The sequence below is a fragment of the Diabrotica undecimpunctata genome, chromosome 8 (assembly GCF_040954645.1).
Source record: "Diabrotica undecimpunctata isolate CICGRU chromosome 8, icDiaUnde3, whole genome shotgun sequence".
Classification (NCBI taxonomy): Eukaryota; Metazoa; Arthropoda; class Insecta; order Coleoptera; family Chrysomelidae; genus Diabrotica; species Diabrotica undecimpunctata.
Window position 1 is genome coordinate 131,563,455 of NC_092810.1, and position 26,674 is coordinate 131,590,128.

Sequence of the window (26,674 nt, forward strand, 5' to 3'; positions counted from 1 at the left end):
TTATCAACTGAACTTAGCTTATAACTTAGCTACTTATGTATAAAAGTTATTATGTACTATAATAATCTGGAGTAGTCCACCTCTAATTCATCTGTTTGACGGGTCGATCTCTCCCGCGCTCGATACATCTCTGGAAGCTTCTCGTCGATTCTAGATGCAACCGTTATATGGGCAATATATCGAATTTTTATATCAAATTTGACTATTTGGCCACAGCTCTGAAGAAGGCTTTGTAAACCGAAAGCGCTCTACTAGGAATTAAATGCTTTACAAACTTTTAAAGTACTTTTCTTTTTAATTTATTTACTAGAGTAAACAAGATACCTAAGTGTGCACCTAAGAACGCCTAAATTATATTATTTAGGGTTTTAGCTTCTCGGCAACTGTACTCAAATGTTCTATAAAGCTTAACGTTCTGTCTAAAGTCACATCTAGTTATTTTGGATATTTATTCTGGTTGAATCGTGTATTATGAAAGAGAACGTTAAGTGTTCTTGAAGCCAAACTCTTGTTTAGGTGAAAGCAGGTTGCCACGGTTTTAGATGCGTTAAGGGCATTTTTAAAAGTATCTTTCCATAACTTTTAGGTTTTCCGTCAGAATCTATTCAACTTCTTCTTCAAAAATGGAAACCTTACATAAAGAAATTATGTAAATATGAGAGGCAAATGGAAGAACTATCCAATAGTAGAAAAGCTAGGCCAAGCGTAACAAAAGAAGAAGTCATGCATGCGGTAAAATAAGAAAAGAATAAAAGCTACAGATCGTAACGAGTACCAGCAGAAATCATTAAAATAATCATAAAAGATTAAATAAAGATACCAAAAGACTTGTACAACACTATATATAATACCAACATCATTCTACAAGAATGTGACCAGTGGCCATAGTACTATCAGCTTAATGACCCGGACTCTAAAGATAGTCTTGAAAATCATACATCAAAGGATTTTCAGAAAACTAGAGCCAGACATTGATAACATCAAGTTTGGCTTCAGAAACGCAATGGTTACAAGCGAGGTTTTGTTTTGAAATATTGAAATTTCCCTTGAAATATTGAAATAAATATGTATGGATGTTTACCAGCATGTGCTATATGTCTGTTTTCTTGATTACAACAAGGCATTTAACAAAGTTAAATATTAACATATACTATAACTTATATTGACTGCTTTCTTCATCATCATCATCATCAACTAGCTTCTAACGTCCACTGCTGAACATAGGCCTCTCGCATGCTTTTCCACTTGGTCTAATTTTGCGCCATCTGAATCCAGTTTCTTCATACATCCGTTCAAAAACTGTCATTTTAATTAGTTGCCGTACTGCCCTCCTAAGCAAAAAGGACGTTTCTTAATTTTTTTGAAAATGAGATGTTGGTGGCATGATATTTTTAAACAACTTCCTTATCTATAGACCAGGCAAAAAAGCCATATCTCAAGTCAAAGTACTTCAAAATCAATTATTAACAAAGACGTATCTAAAAAAAGTCATGGAATCCTAAGCAAATTTACCATATCTCATTTTACTTAGCGTAAAGGTCGTAACTCTGAGATGCAGCCATTTAGACAAAATAGACATATCTAAACATATACGTCCAAGCCGATAAGTAAATCAGTTGTATAGTGTTTCCATTCTCCATCGTTTAGGCCTCTCTTACTCGTGGCGTGGTCTACTTCGTTCTTCCAGGATTTTCGGGGTCGTCCTCTTTTCCTCCTTCCTATGGGGCTCCATTAAGTTATTCTCATTATCCATCTGCTGTCGCTAGTTCTTCTTGCATGTCCATATCTCTTTAGTATTTTTTGTTCTATATATGTTAATATGTCTGTTTCTAGTGATGTTCTTTGCTTTATTTCGTCATTACTTCTCCTATCCATTCTTGTTACTCTGCAGCATCTTCGCAGGCATTCCATCTCTGTTGCTACTATCTTATTGCTGTTTTTCTTATTTATGATCCAATTTTCAACCCCAGTGTTTTTGTCTTCATATTTAGGTGTCTATCTTACGGATCATACGGAGTTAAGTTGTTGGATAGCTGTTCTTGTTTGTCCTACTCTCTGTGTAATTTTTTCGTCTGTTGTTGCCTTTTTTGTGATTATAAACCCCAAGTATTTGAATTTATCCTTTTCTTTGATTGTTACGTTGTCATCAATCTGTAGATCTTCTATGTCTTCTTTACTTGTAGATAGGTACTCTGTTTTCGCGAGGTTAATATCTAGGCCAGCCTTGGTATATTCTTTTTGTAGTTTCTTCATCATGTAGCCGAGGTCGTCTTGGTCTTGTGCAATCACTACTTGACCGTCTGCAAAGCTTAACGTATATAGGTATTCGTTCCGTACTGGTACTCCCATGCCTTCACATTTTCTTTTTCATGTAGTCAAGGCTTTCTCTAAGTATATTTTGAATAGGGTTGGAGATGTGGAAGAACCCTGCAGGAGCCCTTTTGTTGTGGTGAAGTCTCCTATGATTCTTGTTTTCATTTTTTGGACACTTTATTTTCTTTATACGGAGCTTTTGTAACTTCTATGAGTTCCGTCTGTATTTCTAATTTGTACATTGCCTCCTATAGCTCTGACCTTGGTATAGAGTCATACGCCTTTCTCAGGTCCACAAATGCCAAAAGTATATCTCTATTTTTTGCTTTTTTATTTTCCAACAGTTGTTCCAGTGTGTATATGTGGTCTATGGGTGATATTCCTGCCGTAAAGCCAGCCTGATCCTCCCCGATTTTGCCTTTTATCGCTTGCTCTATCTTTTCTCGCAGAATCTTCCCATATAATATTTCTATTGATGATATTACGCTTATTCCTCTGTAGTTTTCGAATAGTTTTTTATCTCCTTTCTTAAATATATGTCTCCATCCATTTCTTTGGGAGCTGTTCTCCATTTATGGCTTTCTGAAATATCCATTGTATCATCCGGTGTAATTTTTTTGATCCGTTTTTTATAAGCTCAGGTTTTCGTCACCTTAGAGCATTTTAAAAAATCTAATTTTGTTCGTTTTTATCTATATTTTCAAGATATGTATATTTGAAATACCATTTTCAAAACTGTAATATACCTAAAATTTACTTTAAATAATGGCCTACTTTGTATACAAAGTTTTTCGTTAATAACTTTGCGGGAAATAAATATGAAATAATGCCATTTCTATATTTCTTTGGCTGGTAATTTTTCACAATTAAAAACAAGTTGTTCTAGGACCATTTGTGACCGAGATAGCCTTTTTTTTTCAGAAAATCACCATTTGTTCAATAACATTCAATGCTTATACGAGTACTTGAGAATCACTATTTTAAAAATTGAAAATAGTTTATTTTATTATTATAAATACCGGTTTGAAAAGTGTGAGTTTCAAATGATTCCAAATATGAAAAGAGGTTAGAGAATAAAATCGGAATTTCAAATTAAATTCTTTTGAAAATTTTACAATATCTCCGGAAGTACTGGGCCAATTTTGATGTTCTTTTAATCCGGGCTATCTCGAGAAAATAATAATAAATGCAGTTGTTAATGTAGACGTTAGAATATAAAGTTTGCACTGTGCACAAGGCTAAAGAAGACGTTTATTTTGTATTTTGTATTATTTAATAGATAAATAGATAATAAGTTTATTTTGTATAATTATAGTAATTAGTGTTGTGTATTCACAAGCAAAAAATAACTATTTTTTCGAACGAGCTGATATTTATATGTAAGTATTATTTTTAAATATTAGATTTTATAAAAAAATGTAAATTATGTAGAAAAAAATTTATGTAGTGCTAATGCAATATACAATTTTTATAATCATTAAAATATTCAATTAACTAAAACCACAATACTCCGTTATTAAATTGATTGAAAATACTTGTTTTTATATTTGTTTTTAAAAAAAGTTTTTAACTCTTTCGGTCATGTTGGGTATAATAAACCAGTTTAAAGAAATTTACATTCTATAAATATTATACTTCTGAGTTTTGTACCCAGATGGCGTATGGATAGTTTTATTCTAAAAGAAAATTAATATCAAAAGCAAGTCAATCGCGGTTTATATTTCAGTGCAATGTTCAAAGTAGTGTTACTTCTTACTAATTTTGAGAATATATTTTATTGAAATTTGACATTTTTCAAATATACAAGTTTATCTCAGATTTGATGGACACAATTGTATCCAAAATGACTAGAAGGATGTGTAAGTGATGACAGTGACCGCGAAGAAGAAATACAAGTAAGACGGAGAATTAGCCATATGATAGATGATGTCTCAGAAAATCAAAACGAAGGGAGGATAAGGAAGAGGATCATGAGGAAGAAAAGGAGGATGATGATGAACAGGGCGAAAACGATGTTAACTATGATAACTTTATCACTCTAAAAAAATTTGTAAAATGATTACAGAATCTTTAATATGTAACACGACAATTACCTAATAAAGTATATTCCACCTAAGAAGACCGCTTTGCAATTAAATGCTGGCGCATTTTACTAGCGCACCAGATACCTAAGCGACGATATATTTTACACTACTTTTATAAATAACATTTTACTGCTCTGTTGTTTCAATCAGCACTGCTCAACAAGTTATCGTTTATTGGTTTTAATATTTTATTGCAATTTATTGCAATAGTACGAGTACGGAATATTTATTTAAACAGTGAATTTATTACATGTTAATTTTATTTTAATTTCTTCTGACGTATCGTATAATGTAGGTTTACCCAATAATCAAAGTTATGCCTTTACAAGAACATATTATTTGAAAAATAAGGAGTACCATATGTTATAGTAATTGTAATCTACTTTATACACACTTTAAAAATTTGTTTAAAAAATGTATTTCGTATACATGTAATGTAACGACACTGTTATCGACAAAATTGATCAAATTCAAACGTCATCATATTTCTCTTCTGTTTATCGTTAAAAATTAATTGATGCTGGTGGGTTGTATTGGTGTTATTTAATAATTTAACAAAATACATAATTAACGAAAGTCTTATTTAAAACATGCGAACTGTTTTTGCAATCACAATCAATGCAGTGTTTATGCTTGTTTAGCAATTGCTGTTAAATAATTTGTGTTCGATTGTTTCGCCTATTGTACATCCCTCGTCCTTTTTAGGGTGTAATAGTTGCATATAAGTACCTATTTTTTTGTAGTAGTGTAGTGAAGCAATACTTTAAAGCAAAATGAGTAATTTGGAAAAAATATAATACAGTCGAAACGTAGAGTGTTATCTCCAGAAGAACGGCGTTTAGTTCTAAAAGTCAAGAGTTATTTCAATTTGGAAAAAAATAATATGGGTCCATTGACATCTGTTATGGCAGTTCAGAAACGCACATGCGATGCTTGCTGTATCTCAGAGAGGACATTCCGAAGAATTAATAACATGAGTGAGGATAAAATAAATAAAGTAAGCAAGAGAAATCGTCGACATCCAAAAACTTTAGATTTGCAAAAGTCAATTAAACTTGCAATTAAAAATATTATATATAATATGTATAAAGCCAAAGAACATGTAACAGTTAGTGCTGTGTTACAAAAAATAAAAGATAAGGAACTGTGTGATATTAGTTTAACAAGTTTGTGGAGAGTGCTAAAACATTTAGGTTTTCGATATAAAAAGACAAATAATAGACAAGATTTGTGTGAACTCTTCAATGTTGTTTCAAAACAATGGCATTTTTTAAGAAAACACATGAACAATAAAACGTCTGATAGTTCGAGGCAAGTTGTATTTTTAGATGAAACAAAATCATCCTAGGAAGAGGGGACCACGAAATGTTATTCTTCTAGTCGTTCCGGTAATGGTAAACGCTACATTATACTTCATGCGGGAAATGATTAGGGTTTTATTCCTGACGCTAGTTTAATTTTTTCATCCACAAAGAATACAGGTGATTACCATGGAAATATCGATGCAAATATTTTTGAAGAATGTTTTAAAGAAAATTTGTTAAAAAAATTGGAGCGACCATCCATAATAGTGTTGGATAATGCATCCTACCACTCAAGAGTAGAACAGAGATTTCCTTCAAGTAGCTGGACAAACGACGAAATAAAGTTCTGATTGACAGAAAAGAAAATTATTTTCCTATGGCGGGAGAGATTTGGTTTCGATTCAGGGCAAATTTATGTCGCTCTGATGAGACCTAATAAAGTTGAAATACGTATAAGCGGCTTGAGGATGCCCTGCTTCGAAATTAAATCTAATACCATTTTTCTATTTCAGTAATATTTATTTTAATTTTCTCAACCATTATCCATTTCCCGACAATCAGCTGATCAATAACATTCAATGAGATAATAAATAATTAATGAATTATAAACATGTCAGAAAAAATAGTGTTCTTATATCGACTACCAATAATTACAAATTAATGTTTTTTAGAATATTAAGTTTTTTTTATTTATCTAATATGGTGTTGAACTATGAACCAACGATGTAGGTATATAGAAAACGTCGGTATTAATAAAATTTGATTATCTGAATATATTTCTACTTATTTCTGTTTGGAAAGCTAAAATAAATAAAAAGTTTTGCTTAATTTTTTATACTAATAGTGAAATTTATAAAAATGTTAATTAGCGTTAACTTACCAAACATTGTATTAAATCATATATTATTATGCAGTTTCAAATTAACCATAAAATCACGGAACACTCACTGTACGATGGCATCTTTGTATGAACAAATATCTGTTTATAGACCGCACGATGTTGTGAATAGTATTTTGAAAAGACGATATTAAATTTGAGTGCGTGGGGTACTCAACGATTGTAATCGCTGATATTATGGTTTGAGTGTCAATATTGTTAAACACGTTGATGGTGTATTGGGCGTTCACTAATATGTAAAAGGGTTTGATAACAGTGTATTTTGATAATTAAGTATAAATATGTCTCTAAACAAATTTGTTATGTAATAAAGGTTGTTTTGAGTAGATTAACGTCAAATGTTTAATTAATATTAATTTTTACTTGGTCAGTTACTAACAGTAGCGTGGTCAGCATTTTTTTTGTGGGTACTAAGACAAAAAATTGTGAATTTTATAAATAAACTTTGACTACCTCTTATCCGCTAACAATTAACCGATTGTATGGGATGTTTCCATCGAGTTAGAATCTAACTCGATGGATGTTTCGCAGTTTAATTTTGTGTATCAGTAGTCGTACACGGTCATAAAAATAGTCCTCTGGATGCATTTTGGTTAAATTTTAATAAAAAAATCTATTGTTTGTAGTTTTTTTGAACAATATTTATAATTATTGACATATTTTGTTTATTTAAAATGTTTATTTACGTAGCACAAAAAAATAGTCCAAAATTTTTGTATTAGTTTGAATTATTGTCTTTTTTACTAAATAAATTACAATTAATTTAAAATTACAACATAACATTAGTCTTCAAGAACTATCTTAAAAAAAAATAAAACATTATTTCACTAAGACTTATCATGAAAAAATGTAAGAGATGCCAAAAAACATAATGAAATTAAGCTGGAATATTGTTACAGTCATTGGAAATTAGATTTACATTTTCCAAACAAAGATAATTATAAATATTATTATAATAAAATTATTCGTACCATGAGGTTTAGAAGGCGCTTGGATTCCTGTAGACCAGTTTTTAAACAATTAAATATTTTAACTGTAATTTCGCTGTATATTTTCAGTTGTGTTGTTTATGTAAAGTCACATAGATGCAATTATGATGTTTCCTTAATGAGTGGCTACCACTTGACCGTTGTGGGCAAGGGTCCTTACCCAACATGCGTTCGTTTGTATAATAAATTACCTAATTATCTTAGAGAGTCAAATATTTATGTATTTAAGAGAACAGTTAAGGACTTACTTCTGGTAAACACTTTCTATTCGTTAGAGGAAAACTTGCAGGCATCTTTTTAACAATGTGTATGTTTTTGTCTATATTTTGTATGTTTTTATGTTAACTGTTTTTATGTATTTATAGTTTTTACTAATCATAGATTGTATTTGACGCATTTCAATACTTGTAAAAGTCAGATGACATAAAGAATATTGATTGATTGATTGATTGATAATTTTTCGTTTTTTGATTCTTTTTCCATCCACAGTCACCACACCTCCCAATTGCTCCCGGAGTTCTTTGAACTGGCACGACATCTTCATCCATATGACAGATCTCCTTTAGTCGAATCCTTATTGTCTTGGGTATATAGATATTTAGGCTTTGATTCTTATAGTGGTTGGACATAAGGCTAAATGCTAAATTTGTCAAAACTTCTCGCCGGGTCTTTGTTATGTCAATGTTACAATTGTAAATAACACAGGAATTTATTGCTGTAACATTTAAAAGGCTGTACAAAACAAGCATAGGCCATCTTCTACTACAACGTGCCACATCATATTGTGCGCATGTTTTTCAGGTACAGGATCAACGTCGTCCCCATGGTGCATAGTGAAATATAACAGAACGTTTTTGTTTTTTTTTGGTTTATATGACACTAAAGGAGCAAGCGAAGAAAATGGCAAGCAACAAGAAGAATTTAAAGGAAGTTTGTATTGATTATACATATATATATATATATATATATATATATATATATATATATATATATATATATATATATATATATATATATATATATATATACAGGGTGGTCCTTAAGTAATTGTACAAAAAGAAACAGTAGATTCTACACTTTAAGATATTACGATTTAAGCCAAATTGCTTTAATAAAATGTGGATATTAAGAAAGATACAGGGTGTTAAAATGTAAAATTAACATTTTATTTTGCTCTATAACTTTCATGTTTGAAAACATTTATATATAAAAATTTTCAACTAAGTAGTTTTAAATATGAGAAATTATAATTTGATGCATACTTTGATGTAACGGATAGAGGGCGCCACTTATGCCACATATGTGGTATAAATTTGCATTTAACTTTTTTGGTCTTTAAGTTACCTCTATTTGGGATAAAAAATATTAAAGATACATTATTTTAACTAAAAAAAGGTATACTTGTTAATAACTTCAAAACTCAAGAGTTTTCGAGATAATCGCATTTTAAAAATAAGCTGCATAATTCTGATCTAAGGCAATTACCCCAGGCAACGAAGAAAAAATAGACAAAAACGTTAATACTTCTAAATTTTGGTATAAAATACCTTTAAATAAGGTTAATAGTTAACAAAATATTAAATAAAATAAATATATCAGCAGAATAATTAATAATAGGATTTGACAAAATAACAGAGTAATAGGATTTTACATCAAACATTTTACGTTTTATGTTAAATTAAAGTCATAATCAAAACATTTTGTTTACAAACCAAATTAAGAAATAGTTAAACTAAATAACATAACTTTTTGTCAACGTAAGGGTTCGATATGTCCACCATTTTCTTTAATTCATTTGTCAATATATTCCATAGAAGATCGTCTCATATTAAATAGCATCATTGGTTCTAAAGAAACTGCTGCAGTATTTATTTCTTGCCATAGTTGGTTGCGAATGTTTATGGGATTCTTATAGACACGTTGTTTTAATGCACCCTATACTACTATATTATTTTGGATACATATCCAAATCTTATGCTATATTATGGAACTACATCTTATTTGTGGCAGAAGTTAATTAATGTATTAAACTGTGATGTATCTCGTTCATTGGTTACTTATATAAACACACGAAATAACCTATCGATGACATTACTTATTTATATGATTACGTTACAGCTCACGAGTAACTATAATTACATCTCGAACAAATGGACTATTATGATTAACTAACGAACTAATATTATGCTGAACTAAATTGCCTGTGTGTTTACTATATTTATAACAATATCGTTTATTAGGACATCGATGATGTTTTTGTAAAAATTCTGAGTCTTTCAGGTTAGATTTGTAGCAAAAGTATTATGAAACAGGACACATATGTGTTATTCAATACCTGTGCTCTAGTTTCTATTTATCCTAATAAAAATGGGTATACAATTTACGTAATGAACAATAAGTATTCTTTTCGGATTTTTTATAAATTAAATAATTATATCAATATCTCACCACATTGCCAAGGAATATGACTACCACGACCAATCCAACGTTCAGAAAAGTTGTATTTAAGTTTGTTCTAACTGCCTTCTTTCTAGAATATGGTGGTGTACCATCTTGCATAAACCACATATTTTGGGTTTTTAGCATTTTACAATAGAAAAAAAGTAATACAACGCCATTATAGAAACTTAAGAATCGATAGCAAAGGGAAATTGTAAACATGATGACGGCCAACGTCTGAATACGGACACGGCACCTAAAGAAGTAGATGAAATATCTTTTCTCCAATAAGACATTTAGCACCCATAACAAAGCATTTTGTGATGTTACATTATCATCTTTGAGTTGTTTTAATAAGAATAAACTATGAATTATGCTTATCTACATGTATTCCGTGCTTTACCGCACAAATATCAAACTAAGAATTATTGTGCAGCTGACTTATAAAATGCATCTATCCCGAAAACGGTTGAATTTTCAGGTTACTAACAAGTATACCTTTTCTTTGTAAAAATAATGTATCTTTAATACTTTTTAACACAAATAGAACTAACGTAAAAAGCAAAAAAGTTATGCGCAAATTTATGCCACACATGTGGCATATGTGGCGCCCTCTATTAGTTACAATAAAGTAAGTATAAAGTTATAATTTATCCTACTCAAAAGCATCCAACTGTAAATTTTTGTCCAAAAATATTTACAAACGTAAAAGTTATAGCGAAAAATAAAATTTTAAATTTCCACTTTAACACCCTGTATCTTTCTTAATATCAACATTTTATTAAAGCAAGTTGGTTTAAATCGTAATATTTTAAAGTGCAGAATCTACGGTTTCTGTTTGTACAATTACTTAAGGACCACTCTGTATATATATATATATATATATATATATATATATATATATATATATATATATATATATATATATATATATATTATTATATATATATATATATATATATATATATATATATATATATTATATATATATATTATATATATATATATATATATATATTATATATATATATATATATATATACATCCTACTATCATTTTCGCATCGATACATTATGCTTTTACCGTCAATTTAGCATCGTCTTGCAAAGTAGCATCTGTATATCGATGCTACTTTACAAGACCTTAATAACTGTTTTCCCGTACTTGTTACAAGAATTTTAACCATCTCATTGATTAGAGTCTTGATACCGTGTTGGTATTTTAAAATATCCGCTTTCTCTTTTTATCCCTTACTGAGTTATATAAGTTTATTCCAGAAAATGTTTGAGTCTAAAATGATGGTACAGTGAAAATATTATATATATTTAGTTCAGGGTTTTACCGTTTACTCGCTGCCATTATATACATGAAAATGTATATCCCACTTTCATTATCAATCATTTTAGCATCAGAAATTTGGCATCGTTGTTGAATATAATATTACCCACGACGAAATAGTAAATTTAAGAATATATATATATATATATTTTTTTCATCTACAAATCATTCTGGCATCATGTTTGGTTAAAAGTAACGGGTTATGATATATTGCAACTACCTATTGTATCTTCGCTCCAATTCGTCCAGTCGCGACGTACAGCACCTCAAATGATAGGATTTAACCAATAAAATACAATAAGACAGAAAAATCAAATATAGCAGCATGTCAAAAAGGCCTTAATTATATATCTTCGTTTCTATAAGTCCAATCGTGACGTACAGTATCTCAAATGACAGGATTTAACCAATTAAAAACAATGAAATAAAAAAATTAAATACAGCAACATGTCCAAAGGGCCGTAGTCACGTATCTTCGGTCCTATTAGTCCAATCGTGACGTATAGTACCTCTAATGATAGGATTTAACATAAGTAATACAATGGGATAAAAAAATCAAATGCAGAACAATGTCAAAAGGGCCTTAGTTGTGTATCTTTAGTTCTATTAGTCCAATCATGACGTGCAGTACCTCAAATGAAAGGATTTGACAAATAAAATACAATGAGGTATAAAAATTTAATGGAGTAGCATGTCAAAATGGCCTTAGTTATGTATCTTCGGTCCTATTAGTCCAATCGTGACGTACGATACCTCAAATGATAGCACTTAACCAATAGAATACAATGACATTTAAATCAAATACAGCATCACGTCGAAAGGGCCTTAGTTACGTATCTTTGTTTTTAGTGGCCCAATCGTGACGTACAGTACCTCAAATGATAGGATTTAACCAATCGAATACAATAAGATAGAAAAATAAAATACATCAGCTTGTCAAAAGGGCCTTAGTTATGTATCTGCGGTCCTATTAGTCCAATCATGACGTTTCGTACCTTAAATGATAGAATTTAACTAATATAATACAATGAGATATAAAAATTAAATAGACTAGCTTGGCAAAAGGGCCTTAGTTATGTATCTTCGATCCTATTAGTCCAATCGTGACGTAAAGTACCTCAAATGGTACCATTTAACTAATAGAATACTACGACGTACAAATCAAATACATCAACACTAAAAGGACTATAGGTATATATCTTTGCTCCTATATATGTTATGTCAAAAGAGGCTTAGTTGCGTAAACGAATTAACGCACAGAAGTGTGTGGCATATTACGTGACAGGATTATTAGCGAATACCATACGATTACGTCATACATCTCTTTGCATACGTCCACTTTTAGTTAACTACTTAGTATGTATTCAGTACTTTGCTTTGCGGTTGTTGAGGCATTAACTCTTAAACAGAAGAATGTTAAAAATCTTGAAAGCTTTGAGATGTGGTGCTACCGCCGTATACTAAAAATAAGTCGGGTGGATAAAATTACAAATGAAGAGGTAATACGCAGAATAAATAACGATCCAGAAGTTATACTGAATATAAAAAAGAGAAAACTTGAATAGTTTGGCCACCTGATGAGATGACAAAAGTACACATTCCTACAAAATATAATGCATGGAAAAATCCAAGGACGCAGAAATCCAGGCCGTAGAAGAATGTCCTGGATGAGAAATTTAAGAGAGTGGTTTGGCTGTACCACTAACGAATTATTCAAAACAGCAGTAAATAAAATTAGAATCGCCCTAATGATATCCAATCTGCGATAGCAGAGGCACTCAAAGAAGAAGATATGATAAACTCGAAAAATCTACAACGTTCACTGTTAGACATATGCCTCCCGTTCAGTATGCACATTTACTGCTCCTTGACGCTGTGACGAGAATAAGATAGGATTTAACAAATAGAATGAAAGAAAACTAAAAAAGACAATGTGTCAAACGTGGAATGCGTCGCAGAACGTGAAATATTAGCGTAAAATTATATGATGCCATAGACGGTTCTTTAATACCCAGCAAACTCGCTTTGTAAAGTTACATAGCAGGGATCTGTGCGAGAAAAAGTCGATCATTCGTTTTATAACCCAAAGGGGACCATAAAATATTCAACGTTAAAATTTGACATAATGTAACGGTATGACAAATCTTTTTTCTCCCGCATGTGCTTGCCTGTGTACCTATACAAGGGGAGTCGTGCATAACCTTTAAGTTGATCGTAATACATGCAATAAAACATAAATGCACATAAAACTGCAACAACAAGTATGTTGACGACTTGGGTTAGTATATACAGTGCATTCCGTACGTTTTTTTAAACATGGTTAGGAAATTGTTGATTGGAGGCTATTAAAGAAGTTCTTAAAATAATTGCGGGTCACCGCCTTTTCTGTAAATGGAGTGAATATTGTTATCAATTTAATTTTTTTCTTCAGTTGAATAATTCCTGCTAGTATTTGGTCTAAGCTTACTTCTTTTTCTCATTCAAAATGTTTCATAGCTAATTTTACTACCTCTTTATAGTGCCCTGTTCACTTGTTTTGGTAATTTCGGACTATTTCATCTCTTATAACATAAAACAGTTGTTTCAGATATCTTTATCGCGTTTCCTTTTTTTTATGGATGAATATGCTGCCGTTTTCATCTCCTACTATTTCATATGGAGCTACACGATTAACAATTCCAAATCAAGAAAAGACAAATAACACTCCGAATTATATTATACAACTAATAGTCGAAAAATAAAGAGCAAGAGGTAGATAATCAGACAATTAAGATGAGCGCTACATGATGCGCAATGCCACATTTGAACACTACATTAGTACATTGTCTAAAGAAGATCATTCACTATGGATAGCAACAAAAAACTTAAAGAGACCTGATCAATGCAACCCACCAATTAAGAAAGATGACGTTAGTTGAGGGAGATCAGACCAGGAAAAAATGTCAACATTTTCAGAATACCAGATAATAATAATCAAGCAATAGAACACTGAAAACTTTTGTTTTTAACTGTACGCCCGTGAATGACTTATTATTTTTTAAATAACACTTAATATTGCACTTTTTTATTGTATTTTTTTCATCTTTCAAGATAATTCTTATAGGAATATACTTATTTATAACATACGGTCTTATGGGAACAAGAGTTGCAGTAAAAGATTTTTCTAAATATAGAATGTAAACCATATTTCTAATATATTTGTGAAAAAGAACCAGTAGTTTATAATATTCCGGACGACGTAATAAAACCTTATTTTAGACTATTGGTCGATGAATTGAAATCATTGTTCAAGAAACGAATTATTCATGTGCAGATGTTTTACTATAAAAACATGTACAACCAAAATCTCGATTAAAAAAATTGCAACCAGTTACTCACGATGAAACTTAACCCCATTATTGATTTTATAAATAATAAAATGGGTCGACAAAAGACCAGTTTTAATCCTTACAACATTTAAACATAATAGTTATATCTTGGTTTAATCAGATGAAAAGAAAAATTATACACAAGTACTAAAACCACAAACTATTCTCGATTATAACTTGGTGAAAAAGAGTGTTGATTTTAGTGATTAAGTGGCTTCTTACCAAAGCCCAATACGCAAAATTCTGAAGTGGTACCGGAAAGTGGCAGTGGAATTAATATTTAATACCGCATTTAATACCGCAGTAGTAAATGCTTAGTTGCTAAATAATAGAAAACGTAAAAAAGCGACAACCTATCCTTGAGTTCAGACTGGAGTTCGCGAAGGCATTTGCAAATAAAGAAATGTTGTAACCCTCACGAACAGTTACACCCAAAAATACCATCTCAGGCAAAGCGATGTAGATAATACAAAGAGAAGAAAGTGTACAAGATGTAACAAAATTTTAAAAAGAAGCATGACTAGTAGAAAGGACGATAGAAAAGTTAAAAAAGTTAAAACATACTCTGAAGAATGTGATGGCAAAACTGGAATATGTCTAGTGTGCTTCAATGGAGCACATTAAAAAACAATTTTACTTATACAGGAACTATTATTGAGTAAAAACGTATTATACCTCAAGTGGCCTTATAGTATTGGAAGTCGTAAGTTGATAGTTTTAGTAGAACATTTTAATTGTTAATTACCTCCGTAAAAGTGAGTTATAGTATTTATAAAAAGATGGATGTAAATAATATGCCTTCGACATCTAAAAAAGCTAAATGTGAATATAAACGTAGATTGACCACTGCTGAATTACAATCATTGTTAGAAGCATCTGGCGAGGACGATGTAGATTAAATGAATGGTGGAAGTGACTCTGATTGACTCTGACGAAATATTTGCACAAAGTCGGTCAGAAAAATCGAGGATTGCGTTTTGGAAAGAAACAACACAAACAGAATTTAAGAATTTTCTCGGACTTATGTTCCATATGGGGACAATTAAGATGAACCGTCTGAATGACTACTAAAAAAGTATGGGTAACTTCTATAATAGTGTTGACTTGACTAGATAATTGCTCATAGCCCATATTAAGAAATAAGCGAATAGATAATCCTCACTTGTCAAAGAAACTGAAAAAACGTGAAGTGGTCTAAAAACTAAAAAGTCCCCTATTCAAACTGGTTTTTAATAAAAAATTTAATAATATGTTAAAGTTTTTTTAATATACCCTAAAACTAAAAGCGAAAAGAATCGATTGCAAGTTACAAAATACTTGTAGAGTCATACTGTTTGGACAAGTACAGTTGTTTAAATAATCGCTTTCTGTCATAAACAAATTGAATAAATTGTAAAATATTTTTTGATCTGCTTGATATTTAGCACACTTTAATAACTCATCAATTGCCATAATTGCCTGTCGTTAGGCTATTTTTCTTTAGAATGTATACAAAACGTTTTATAAGCAAAAAATAATTTTTTTTTGCCTTTTAAGATTGTTTAAAAAAACAAAGCAAAATCAACTGTACGTCTTTACGAATTTTTCGTCAGCTACCCCTCATACTATTTAGAATTTAAATTTCTGTATAAGATTTTTTTAAATTATTTAGTCAAATATTATTTTTTTATGTGATTAAGCCACAATTATTGGTCGTTATTGAGATGAAAATTACATTTTTAATTAACTAATATTTAACGTTTTGATTTCCACTATTATTTTACAATAGCTTTGTTTATTGTACTAATTGTGTAAACATGTGTATACACATTTTGTACAGAAAAACGTTGTTTAAGAACGATTTCCGGAATGGAAATCAAAATTTCAAACATTATCACAATCACAACCAATAATAAAGGCCTTAATCCCATAAAACCATAATATTTATCTCAAACTATTCATCGATAGCTTCGACTAAACAGGTTGTAAATTAAAATTTATCTAAAATATTCCCCTACACGATTCTCTGGGCAAAAATATCTAGGTTAAATAAATATAACATCTAAACGAAGAAAAAAACCTGTTGAGACTGCAACGTGTGAGCAGGTAGTTTCAATGTCGTCATTCGAACTTGACCCAAACAACCGATCGATATTTAGGTATCTAAAATATTATTTTAAGGATTAATACCGGCAACATCTACTGGCTCTAAAATGATGCCAAATACAGTGATTTTACCGCTCGATGTTAAAACGTAGGTTTGATGTAAAAATTAAATATATAAAAAAAATCGGAATATTAAAAAACCGACAACAGTGCCAAGCCTACAAAGGTACCCTAAACGAACATACACAATTTATAAATAGAAAATGATAGCAATTCTTGGTGATGCTAAATTACTGCAACGTGAAAAGAGTTCTAAAGGATAGCGGGATGTATATATATATATATATATATATATTATATATATATATATATATATATATATATATATATATATATATATATATATATATATATATATATATATATATATATATATATATATATGACACTAGTGTTCTTCTTGAACCAAACCTAAATGTACAAGAGCTAATAGTTCTTCCTTGATTGTTAGAGAAGTATGCAGGCATTTCTCTTCTATTTACTTTTATTGTTCCCAAGAGAGTTAAACCATTTTCGGTGGTAAATTTCTCTTAGATCCATAGAGATGTTGACAGGTCCGTGGGGTTTTTGCTTGTTTTTGCCAAGGTATACTTCCATGCTACTGGTATAAAATAACTTCTCATCAGACAGTGCAAATATTTTTATATTGGGCTTGCTTGATATATACTGGTGGAACGAGCACCGTCCTCTACAATCCTCCAACTTTTTATCCACGGGTACGTACTGCGAATGAGAGAAACATTTTTTCTGATTTTAGTTCCACTTGGTACTAAGATTTTTAATTGGTGCTAATTTATCCAAACTAACTCTATCATGCCTTGTATTGATATCATAATTTCAAATGTACCTTAGTTAATTTCTGAATCTCGTGATGTTCATTGTCAGTCCGAAAATCTCTATACCAGTGCCACCCGTTTTCCACAAGTCCGTTGTATTAAGGTGACTTGCATTTCTACACTTGCAAGATATAAGAGACCTAAAAGGGTACGAATTTCATCAATGTTTGTTGGGTATATATTTCGATCGCGACTAAACTTCTGCTTTTCTGCTTCTATTTTGTATTAGTTCCATAAACAATTATTTGCAACATATCAGTATCAAATAGATTGTTACAGATATCTAAAATATCGGTTTTCTGTCTGACACATTGTTTTGAACCCGGAAGCTGCAGAACAATATTTTTACTTCGAGTTCTGGCGTTCTTACGGGCAATATGGTTAGCTCATTTTGTTTTATTATTTTTGCCCAAAAGATATAAACCAATGGCAAGATCTATCTCATCATCTAATTCCTTATTTTCCTATTCAGTATCGCTCCCTCTAAGTTTTCTTCTACATGATCTTCTCCCGATTCCTCTTCATCAGCACTCATTACCCGTCGAAACTTCTTCAAAAAGTGCTAACAATTTTTTTCCTCTTTTTCATGATCGATAATATCTGACAAGTCACAAAATTCTATTACTTCTGTAGATGCACACGGTCCATTGCATCGGTTTTACAAATTACAAACTTACAGTTCGAGCATTAACACTGCAATGATACACAATCGATATATGTACCCATCAAAAGAAGGTAGAAAGCCGGAGAAACCCGAAAACTTACGTTAGGCTTTAGAAATGTTACGTGTATTTTATAAAGTACAGTTAAAGAATAGACATATACTTTTTACTATTTTTATTGGGAATAAGCCACAATTTTACTTTACAATTAGTTTATTTGACGTTTAGATTATCACTTCGGAACCACTTCCGAAATCGTTCTCAACATTTCATAAAAAAGTAAAAATTGAAACTTCAAAATAAACTAATTTTAAAGTAAAATTAGGACTTATTCCCAATAAAATTACGAAAAAAGCCCCAGAACCAGCTTTAACACAACATTTGTGAAGCTTTTCCATGCTGTTGTATATAATATCAATAAACATAGTTTTTAACAAATGTCTGCAAGAATCAGCAATATCAAAATTCCCATGTTCTAACAATGATGGCTCTTGCAAGTAGTGACAACAGACAACGAGTCCCCATCCATTGTGCCTAGAGCCCCGTGACCGTAATCATAACCTATTGATATGACATCTTTCCCCCTTTTTTTTACATTTGATAGTCATTAAAACGCACTGGAGCCCTTTTAAGTTTACCGCTAGTTCTATTTCCAGCATTCATTTGGGAGGTTAAAGGTTCCTCTACTCCACGACTCTGATTCCCAAATGAGGAGTTCAATGATCTATCATTATGGTCAAAATCAGTATTCTTCTTAATTTCTGCTTTAACTAGGGAAGGTCTCAAGTAATAACTGTTTCGCCTAACCACTTCCCAATTTTCTTTCTGTATTAAATAAGATCTGGGTGCCTCATCTACTCTTTCCAGAATTTTACCTGGTCTCCATTCTCTACCCTTTCTGACACCTACATTCTCTCCTGGCACTATTTCCCTTCTTACCTTGGTGTTTCTATTATAATAATCGAGGCTTTCGAACTCTGGTTATATCTCAGAGTATTAAAAATATCATGGTCTGATAGAATTACAAATAAAGAAGTACTGGAGAGGATTGGTAAAGAAACAGAACTAATTACCACTATACAAACCAGAAAACTGGAATACCTAGGCCACGTGATGATGGGACCAAAATATGAAATTTTGAGACTCATAATACAGGGAAAGATTCAAGGAAGAAGATCTGTTGGCCGAGCACAGAACTCATGGTTGAAGAATTTACGTGATTGGTATTAATGCAGATCGATTGATTTATAGAGCAGCAAGTTCAAAAATAAAAATAGCCGTTATGATTGCCAACCTCCGTAGGGAGACGGCACTCAAAGAAGAAGAAGGCTTTTAAGAACTTGTGCGTACAGATAAAGGTGAAGACGTCACACAAAGAAGAAGTGTTTACGGCGGATACTGAAACTTTCAAGAATTGAAGGCAATGATAACTTCTTCCGGAACCTGATAACCATTATTTAATACCACAAGTAGTAATAATTCTTCAAATAAAAATGATTATTTATAGATTGGTCCACAATAAATAATGATTTTAATATTATACCTTGATGTAAATTCATCTGTGAAACTGACCGTGGGTTTTCCCAAACAAGTTATCCAAAATATTTCGATATCAATGTTCTGTTATTTTTGTTCGAGCTGGGAGAACCTTGAAAAATCTGAGTACTATCTACAAAATAATGTAGCTCACAAAGAGTAAATTCGTTCCAAACATAAACATCCAACTCTAATATTATTTTATATACCTAAATGGGTTTTACGTTAAAACGATATAAATTCAACATCCGTATTCTTGTGTCTTTTTAACCTAATGATTTTTAAGATGTGTACATTTCTCTCGTGGGTAATTAAGGTGTTTTTAGTGTGTTTTTTTGTTTTGACTCAGGTTTCGGGAAATACCAGTTCTGTTCTATATACATCGGAAGTGAAACCGCCAAAAAGTTCTAATATATTAAATTATGCTGGAAAAACATATTTCTTCTCTACTTCAATTAAGGTAAGTACCTAATATAAAAGTTTAATCAAAATTTACCAAATGTAAACATAAAAATCGACGTATGTCGGATAGTTTTTCTTTAAATCTAATAGTTGATTTTTTCTTGCCTTTGAAATCTAATTTCAAAAAACTAATAAAAAGTGAAATGTTTTAACAAACTTTTTTAGTAAAACTAGAAACCTAAATTGTAATTGGTTTTCAAAAATAATAATTTGTGTAAATTATAGGATAATAGTCTGGTCCCTCGCTCTTCTACAGTCGCTATTCTCGACATCACAGCGCCTATACGCACGTTGCGAAAGTGTGGTTTGCGAACGTTTCCTAAAAATGATATTCTTACGTCGGCTCCACACATGGGGGCCAGCGGTGGCCCCAACAGCGTTCGTCCAATGTGTGTACCGACAAAACTGTGTTGGAGCCAATGTTGGCGCCAACTGCCAACGTTTTTATGACTTGCTCCAACGTTGGGAGTTTTCCGTAGACTGTCGGTTTTTGCGTACACATCAAAGAAATTGGTGCCAATACTGGTGTTGCCGACCACATACTGGCGCTACAGCAGTGTTCCAATTGGCGTATAATTATGCTATTTGCGCATAATTTAATTGTTGGCGCATAATTTTCGCATCCTGCATAAAATTAGGTACCTAATTTTGCACACTCTACCAAAGCAAAAGAAAATAAACCAATGACAAACCACAGTTTATAAAAAGTGTCCTTGCCTTCTTTTTTCTTTTAAAACACTTGTGTTTTACCATTTTACATTTTACACAGTATTTTTTTAAAAAAATAAATTACTTTATCGAAGAAAATTTCCATTTCATGACGGCATTAAACAACAAACATGTAAAAATCGATATTCGGCCACCTGAGCCACTTCCGTTGAGTTGTTTAGAATTAACACTCCTAGACACATCGGTAATCTATCAGAACGGGGTTTATTCTCAAAAGGCTATTTTTTACATAAATAAATAATATACTATCAAAAGACATTTCAGTCCAGGACGTCGCCTGATTGACCTTAGTGCGGGATTCGTTCTTCGTACTCTCGGCAATAGTTCTCGAGGTACTTTAAAATGCCCTCTCGTCGCTGAGTCTACGCCGAACGCCTACTTGCTAAACCAGACCCTTCTCTATCATCAAACGATCCGAAATCGGAATAGCCGCTTTAAGGCAGGCATCACTTTCGAATCACTACCATCATTTATCCCAAGACCCTATACGCTCTTAGTATAGCATCACTCCAAGGCGGGCATTTCCTCTTTTCCCACAGTCTGACTCACATAGTCTAACTCATACAGTCTGACTCACTTTTCTCTCTTCAACCTTCAGCATCTTTCCCTCTTAGTTTTGCCGTTGGTCCAGCTGTCTTTCTTCTTCTTTTTTCTTGATCACTGCACGGAGGCAGTTGTGTACACTAGTCCAACCTGCTTTATTTTCAATCATTCTCTTAATCATTTCTCATACTGTAACAAAATGCACACCTGTCTCTCTTTCCATTCTATTCCTATCTACTCTCCATCTGTTGCACTCTAACATCGTATGTGTCACAGTGTCCGAGTATCCACAGTACAGGCATCCATCTATGTTAGCTTTTGCGAATTAGAGGTAGGCCTTAAAACACTCATGTCCTGTGAGCATCGGCGTTAGGAAATAATCCAGTCGCTCGTGGCCACAGTCCACCCAATTTCTTATGTTCGGGATCAGCATCTTTGTCCACTGTGCCACATCCTCCGTGTTGTTCTATTCTTCTTGCCATCTTTCAATTGACCTTTCCCTTTCCTGTCTTCTCCCGGCCATAGTAAAGTTTGGGTCTTTTCTCTCATATAGCTCTTTTCTTTCCATTGCCAAAACATGCAACGGAACACATCCAGTGATGTTCCATAATACTGCCGCAGACACAATCCTGTAGGCGCATGCCACTCGCAATAGACTTGTTCTGTCCACTCGTGACATGAGCCTCCTATAGGCCAATATCTCAACCGACCCGCTGCAGACTAGGGCCGTGTAGAGGACGATCGACTGCATAACATCGTGTAACGCCCTCCTCCTTTCGGATTCGGTCCTCTCAATGCAGCCGCACTATTCGTAGCTTTTCGGGCCAGCACCCGCATGTGCTCCCCGCATTTTCCATTCTGGTGCAACGTCACTCCTAGGTACTTGTCCTAAACATGTAGTTCCACACTTTGCTTGTTTTTTTTTCTCCTTCAGAATGATGGCTTCGGTTTACTCTGCCGCAAGTTTCAGTCCGTGCTGCGTATCCAGCTTATCTAAGTCGCTGTGTCTTAATGAACGTTACGACATCTGTGTTGTGAGTTATCTCCTTATTACAATATAAGTAGCTAGCCAGACACAGTCAAAATGGTAATTATAATAAATAAATAGATAATTTTTAAAGTCAAAATGGTAATAATAATGCTTGATGAATTTAATAGCACTTTTACAAATGTGTTTAACAAAAACTAAAACGTCTTATTTTTCTGCTATGTATGACCGAAAATCTAAGTAGAGCGTATGTATTTTTACATAAATCTTGAGAGATCGAGAAGTACCTACTGTCAGGTACGGGAACCGAGAACGGAATCTCTGAATGCGACTTTAAACGTTCCCTCGGTGGGTTATAATAAGCCACATGTTCTATACATTTACGACGAAACTGCATAATAATAAAACAATATAACTAAAAGATTAATTGCCCTTTAACTAGTTCCAAAATCAAATAAACATTACTGACCAAGTCTGCTAGACAAAAAAACACTTGTTTTTTCTAATGAATTAGCAAAGCGGTTAGTTTGGAAAAAATATTAATGATCAGTTGTGGTTGTAAAAATGATAACTTTTTATATTGAGAAGAGGAGAATTGGCGGTAATATAATATCGAAGCGTTTTTAGATACCAAAAGAAACAACCTGTTTTAGCAGGCTTCTTAACGGGAAACGGACGAGACAAAAAACTCGTTTTATTTGAGCTGAGATATATCGAAAATAAATAGAATGTATTCTTGTATTTTATTAATAATTGTAACAAAAATAATGAGGGATTATTGGTGATATATTAAGATTTGAACAATCTGGTTCATTAAATAGTTTCTCTCTCTGTCTCTCTCTCTCTCTCTCCCCCTCTCTCTCTCTCTCTCTCTCTCTCTCTCTCTCTCTCTCTCTCTCTCTCTTCAATGGTGCTACAGCCCAAATCAGGCCTTGGCCTCCTCCAAACTATGCCTCCAACCTTGTCGGTTCCTCGCCGATCTTCTCCAGGTTCTCACGTCTAGCAATTTTTGCGCGTCCGCTGCCACTTCATCCTCCCATCTTTTTCGTAGCCTTCCTTTTGGTCTTGCGCCCTGCATTTTACTATCTAGGGCTCTTTTCGTCAATCTTTCTGTCTTAATTCTTACTACATGACCAGCCCATCAAAGTGTCTGAAGTTTAACGAATTCTGAGATCGGTGTCTCTTCGAACAGTTGGTAGAGTTCATGGTTATACCTGGATCTCCATATTCCGTTTTCGTTAATAGGTCCAAATATCTTTCTTAGGACGTTTCTTTCGAATACTTACTAAATAGTTTCTATAATTCGAAATTGTACAAACTAGTATTCTAAGATAATTGGCCATCTATTTCTTAAAATATATTATGCTTACATTTAGAAAAAGCAACTTTTTAAAAATAAACTCTTATAAGTTTAGATACAAATAGGTATTCCGTACAGTTTCTTCCAAAAAGAGTTATAGACGGTATTGTAGACTAGTACTATACAATCTATAGAATTACGAGATATTCATTCTAATTATTATAAGCATTTTATTAGAGGGCGTTTTCCAGAGGTAGACGAATATTAGATTTAGAAAGACAAGATTTCACAATGATGTCAGAATTAAATTTATAATAGTCAAATGTTTTTTTATTTAAGGCGAACTTTTATGCTGCTCACCACTTCTGTCGACAGCAGGGAATGCAATTGCTAACTATTAATAGTGAAGCTGAAAATCACAAAATTAGTGAGTTTGCGACAAATATAGGTAAGTAAACATTTATTAATCCATTAGCACTTTTTTTATGAGGTTTCGGTCTACTAAGGACCACGCATCTATTTCATGACTGAGTTTTGCTCCTCTGCCAGTAGTTTTTCATTTTAATGAAATGTTTATTGTGACCATTAGTTAGCTGAGCGAGGAGCTCGGATAGTGAAAGAGATAATGTACTTAGTAGTTTTCACATTATCTCTTAAACCTTGATGATCTTGGAGAACACTCGGTGGAATTTGCGTTTGATCCATTTGAACTAAGATAATGACCTTAAGATTAAAAAGTGAATCATATGGGAAGTCTTTGAGAATTCATACGTTCTAGTTAATCATAAAACATCATTTTTTGTTTTCTCATGTTGGTAACAATGTCTTTCAAGTGTTATATAACTCATGATTTTGTCTTCTGCGGATTTTTTCATTTTCTTTGATAGGTCAAGATTTTTTCTCAAAATTTGCTATCTTTTATTTTAAGTTTTCGTAAGGGCCATATCTTTACCATATTTAGACATTCGGATGCATATATGGCTGACCGTCTGATCACTGTATTTTAGTGACTGAATTTTAAGTTTAAAGATCATCATCATCATCATCAATCAGCCCTGAGTTGTCCATTGTTGAACATAGGCCTCCTCTAGACTTTTCATTCTGCTTCTGTTCTGCGCCTCTGCTATCCAATTGGTCACGGTTGTTTTGAGGTCGTCGGTCCATCGCGTTGGGGGTCTTCCTCGACTTCGCTTGTCAGCCCGTGGTCTCCACTCAAGCAATTTTTTTGTCCAACTGTTGTCTTTCATTCTTGCAACATGTCCTGCCCATCTCCATTTTTGCCTTGTAATATGTTCGATAATGTCTTCCACTCCGGTTCGTCTACGAACTTCCTCGTAGACGAACGAAAGTTTAAAGATAAAGTTCTGTGTTTTTGTACAGATCTCTGCACAAATAGAATGCACCTTCTAATTTTGAACATCTTCTTTCAATGGCAGCATTCTCTGAACCATCAGGTGTAATAAACTCCCCAAGGTATTTAAACTTTTTTAAATGTTTAACTTTTTCTGGTTGTATTTCCATATACGAGGCATTCTTGATGTTTATAAAAAACTCAGTTTTATTCATTCCTATTTTCAGGACAGTTTTTACAGCAATTGACATGGCAATTAAGCTTTAGCTGCATTAAAGTTATTAGCTAAAAGGGCCAGGCCATCGACAAAAGCCCTTCAGGCCTAGACCGTAGGTTTATCTTAAACTCATTATGTATTATACAAATGTCAGTTTTAGTATTGCTTTGTAAACTTTTAGTATTCTCTCTAGGTATGTAGCATTTTAAACAAAACTAACTAGAAGCTAATATTAATTTGACATTACAATTGATAATTTGATATTATTTATTTCAGGCCATGGGGTAGAAACTTTCTGGACTTCTGGAACTGATTTAGCAAAGCCTAAATTTTTTATCTGGCTATCGAATGGCAGTCCTTTCACATATCAACGTTGGTCTAATCTGGAACCTACTGGACTTAGTGGGGATGGATACAGACATATTGAAAACTGTGTGGAGCTGCAAAGAGATTCAAAACTGAATGATTTTACCTGGAATGATCGATATTGTCTTGATGAAATGAATTTTATTTGTGAAAAATACAATACTATCTGCTAAAAGAATATAATGTTTGATATTCTTTAATTTTGTTTTCTTTCCGCTTTTTCTTACGTCTCATAAAAAACATCAGACTTACTTATATCCTACCCTTCCTCCTACCCTTCTATCGATTTTCCACTTTGCTTCCCAATCTCGAATATCTGTTGTATCGAAGTTTTACTTGGTCTCCTTTTGCTCCTTGTTTTTATTTTTCTTATCTCAACTCTTTTGATCAATCCACTTACCTCCATTATGCATATATGGTTATACCTACTTACTTGTTTTCTTTCAAGTTATAACGAGGTTTATATTTCCAAGAGTTTTCCATTATCGCCCAAGTTATTTTTGAAAATCTTTACTTTTAGAATTAATTATATATATGGTGTTACCATATGGTAACGCTGGGAGCTTAAGGAATTTTTAGGATCGTTGAAATTAAAATTTGAAATTTTTTTAAAATATTTATTTAAGAATATTTTCATCGTCTGGTGTAGTATCCTATAAAACAATTAACACACAAAGCAACGTTGCATTTTTGGCACATTGTTCGTACATATGTTGTACATCTGGCACATCGCCTTCTACTGCTTGGTGTAACGAAATGGTCGAAAACGAAGATCTGGTAAGTTCTGTTTATGTAGACTAGGTCTT

The 26,674-nt window shown here is 32.4% G+C and overlaps 2 protein-coding genes across 2 annotated transcripts in view; one reads left to right on the forward strand and one right to left on the reverse strand.

The window, feature by feature from the left end:
* Positions 1–6,786, reverse strand: part of LOC140448023 (chitooligosaccharidolytic beta-N-acetylglucosaminidase-like) — a 68,872-nt gene extending 62,086 nt beyond the window's left edge. The window contains exon 1 of the mRNA XM_072541064.1: positions 6,582–6,786. Within this exon, the coding sequence (XP_072397165.1) occupies positions 6,582–6,588 (7 nt within the window). The 5' untranslated portion in view covers positions 6,589–6,786. The remainder of the gene's footprint in view (positions 1–6,581) is intronic.
* Positions 6,787–20,128: 13,342 nt separating this feature from the next.
* On the forward strand, positions 20,129–26,063 carry LOC140448578 (C-type lectin mosGCTL-7-like). The gene is made up of 3 exons (XM_072541662.1): positions 20,129–20,372; positions 24,274–24,382; positions 25,779–26,063. Exons 1-3 carry the CDS (start codon positions 20,187–20,189, stop codon positions 26,039–26,041), a joined length of 558 nt encoding a protein of 185 aa, XP_072397763.1. The 5' UTR covers positions 20,129–20,186; the 3' UTR covers positions 26,042–26,063.
* The last annotated feature ends 611 nt before the right edge of the window (positions 26,064–26,674 follow it).

Excerpts from the sequence above, each read along its gene's own strand:
- LOC140448578 (XM_072541662.1), top strand. The coding sequence starts at position 20,187 with ATGATTTTTAAGATGTGTACATTTCTCTCGTGGGTAATTAAGGTGTTT. Across the intron at positions 20,373-24,273 it reads TCTTCTCTACTTCAATTAAG|GCGAACTTTTATGCTGCTCA; the intron begins GTAAGTACCTAA and ends TTTTTATTTAAG. Across the intron at positions 24,383-25,778 it reads TGAGTTTGCGACAAATATAG|GCCATGGGGTAGAAACTTTC; the intron begins GTAAGTAAACAT and ends TATTTATTTCAG.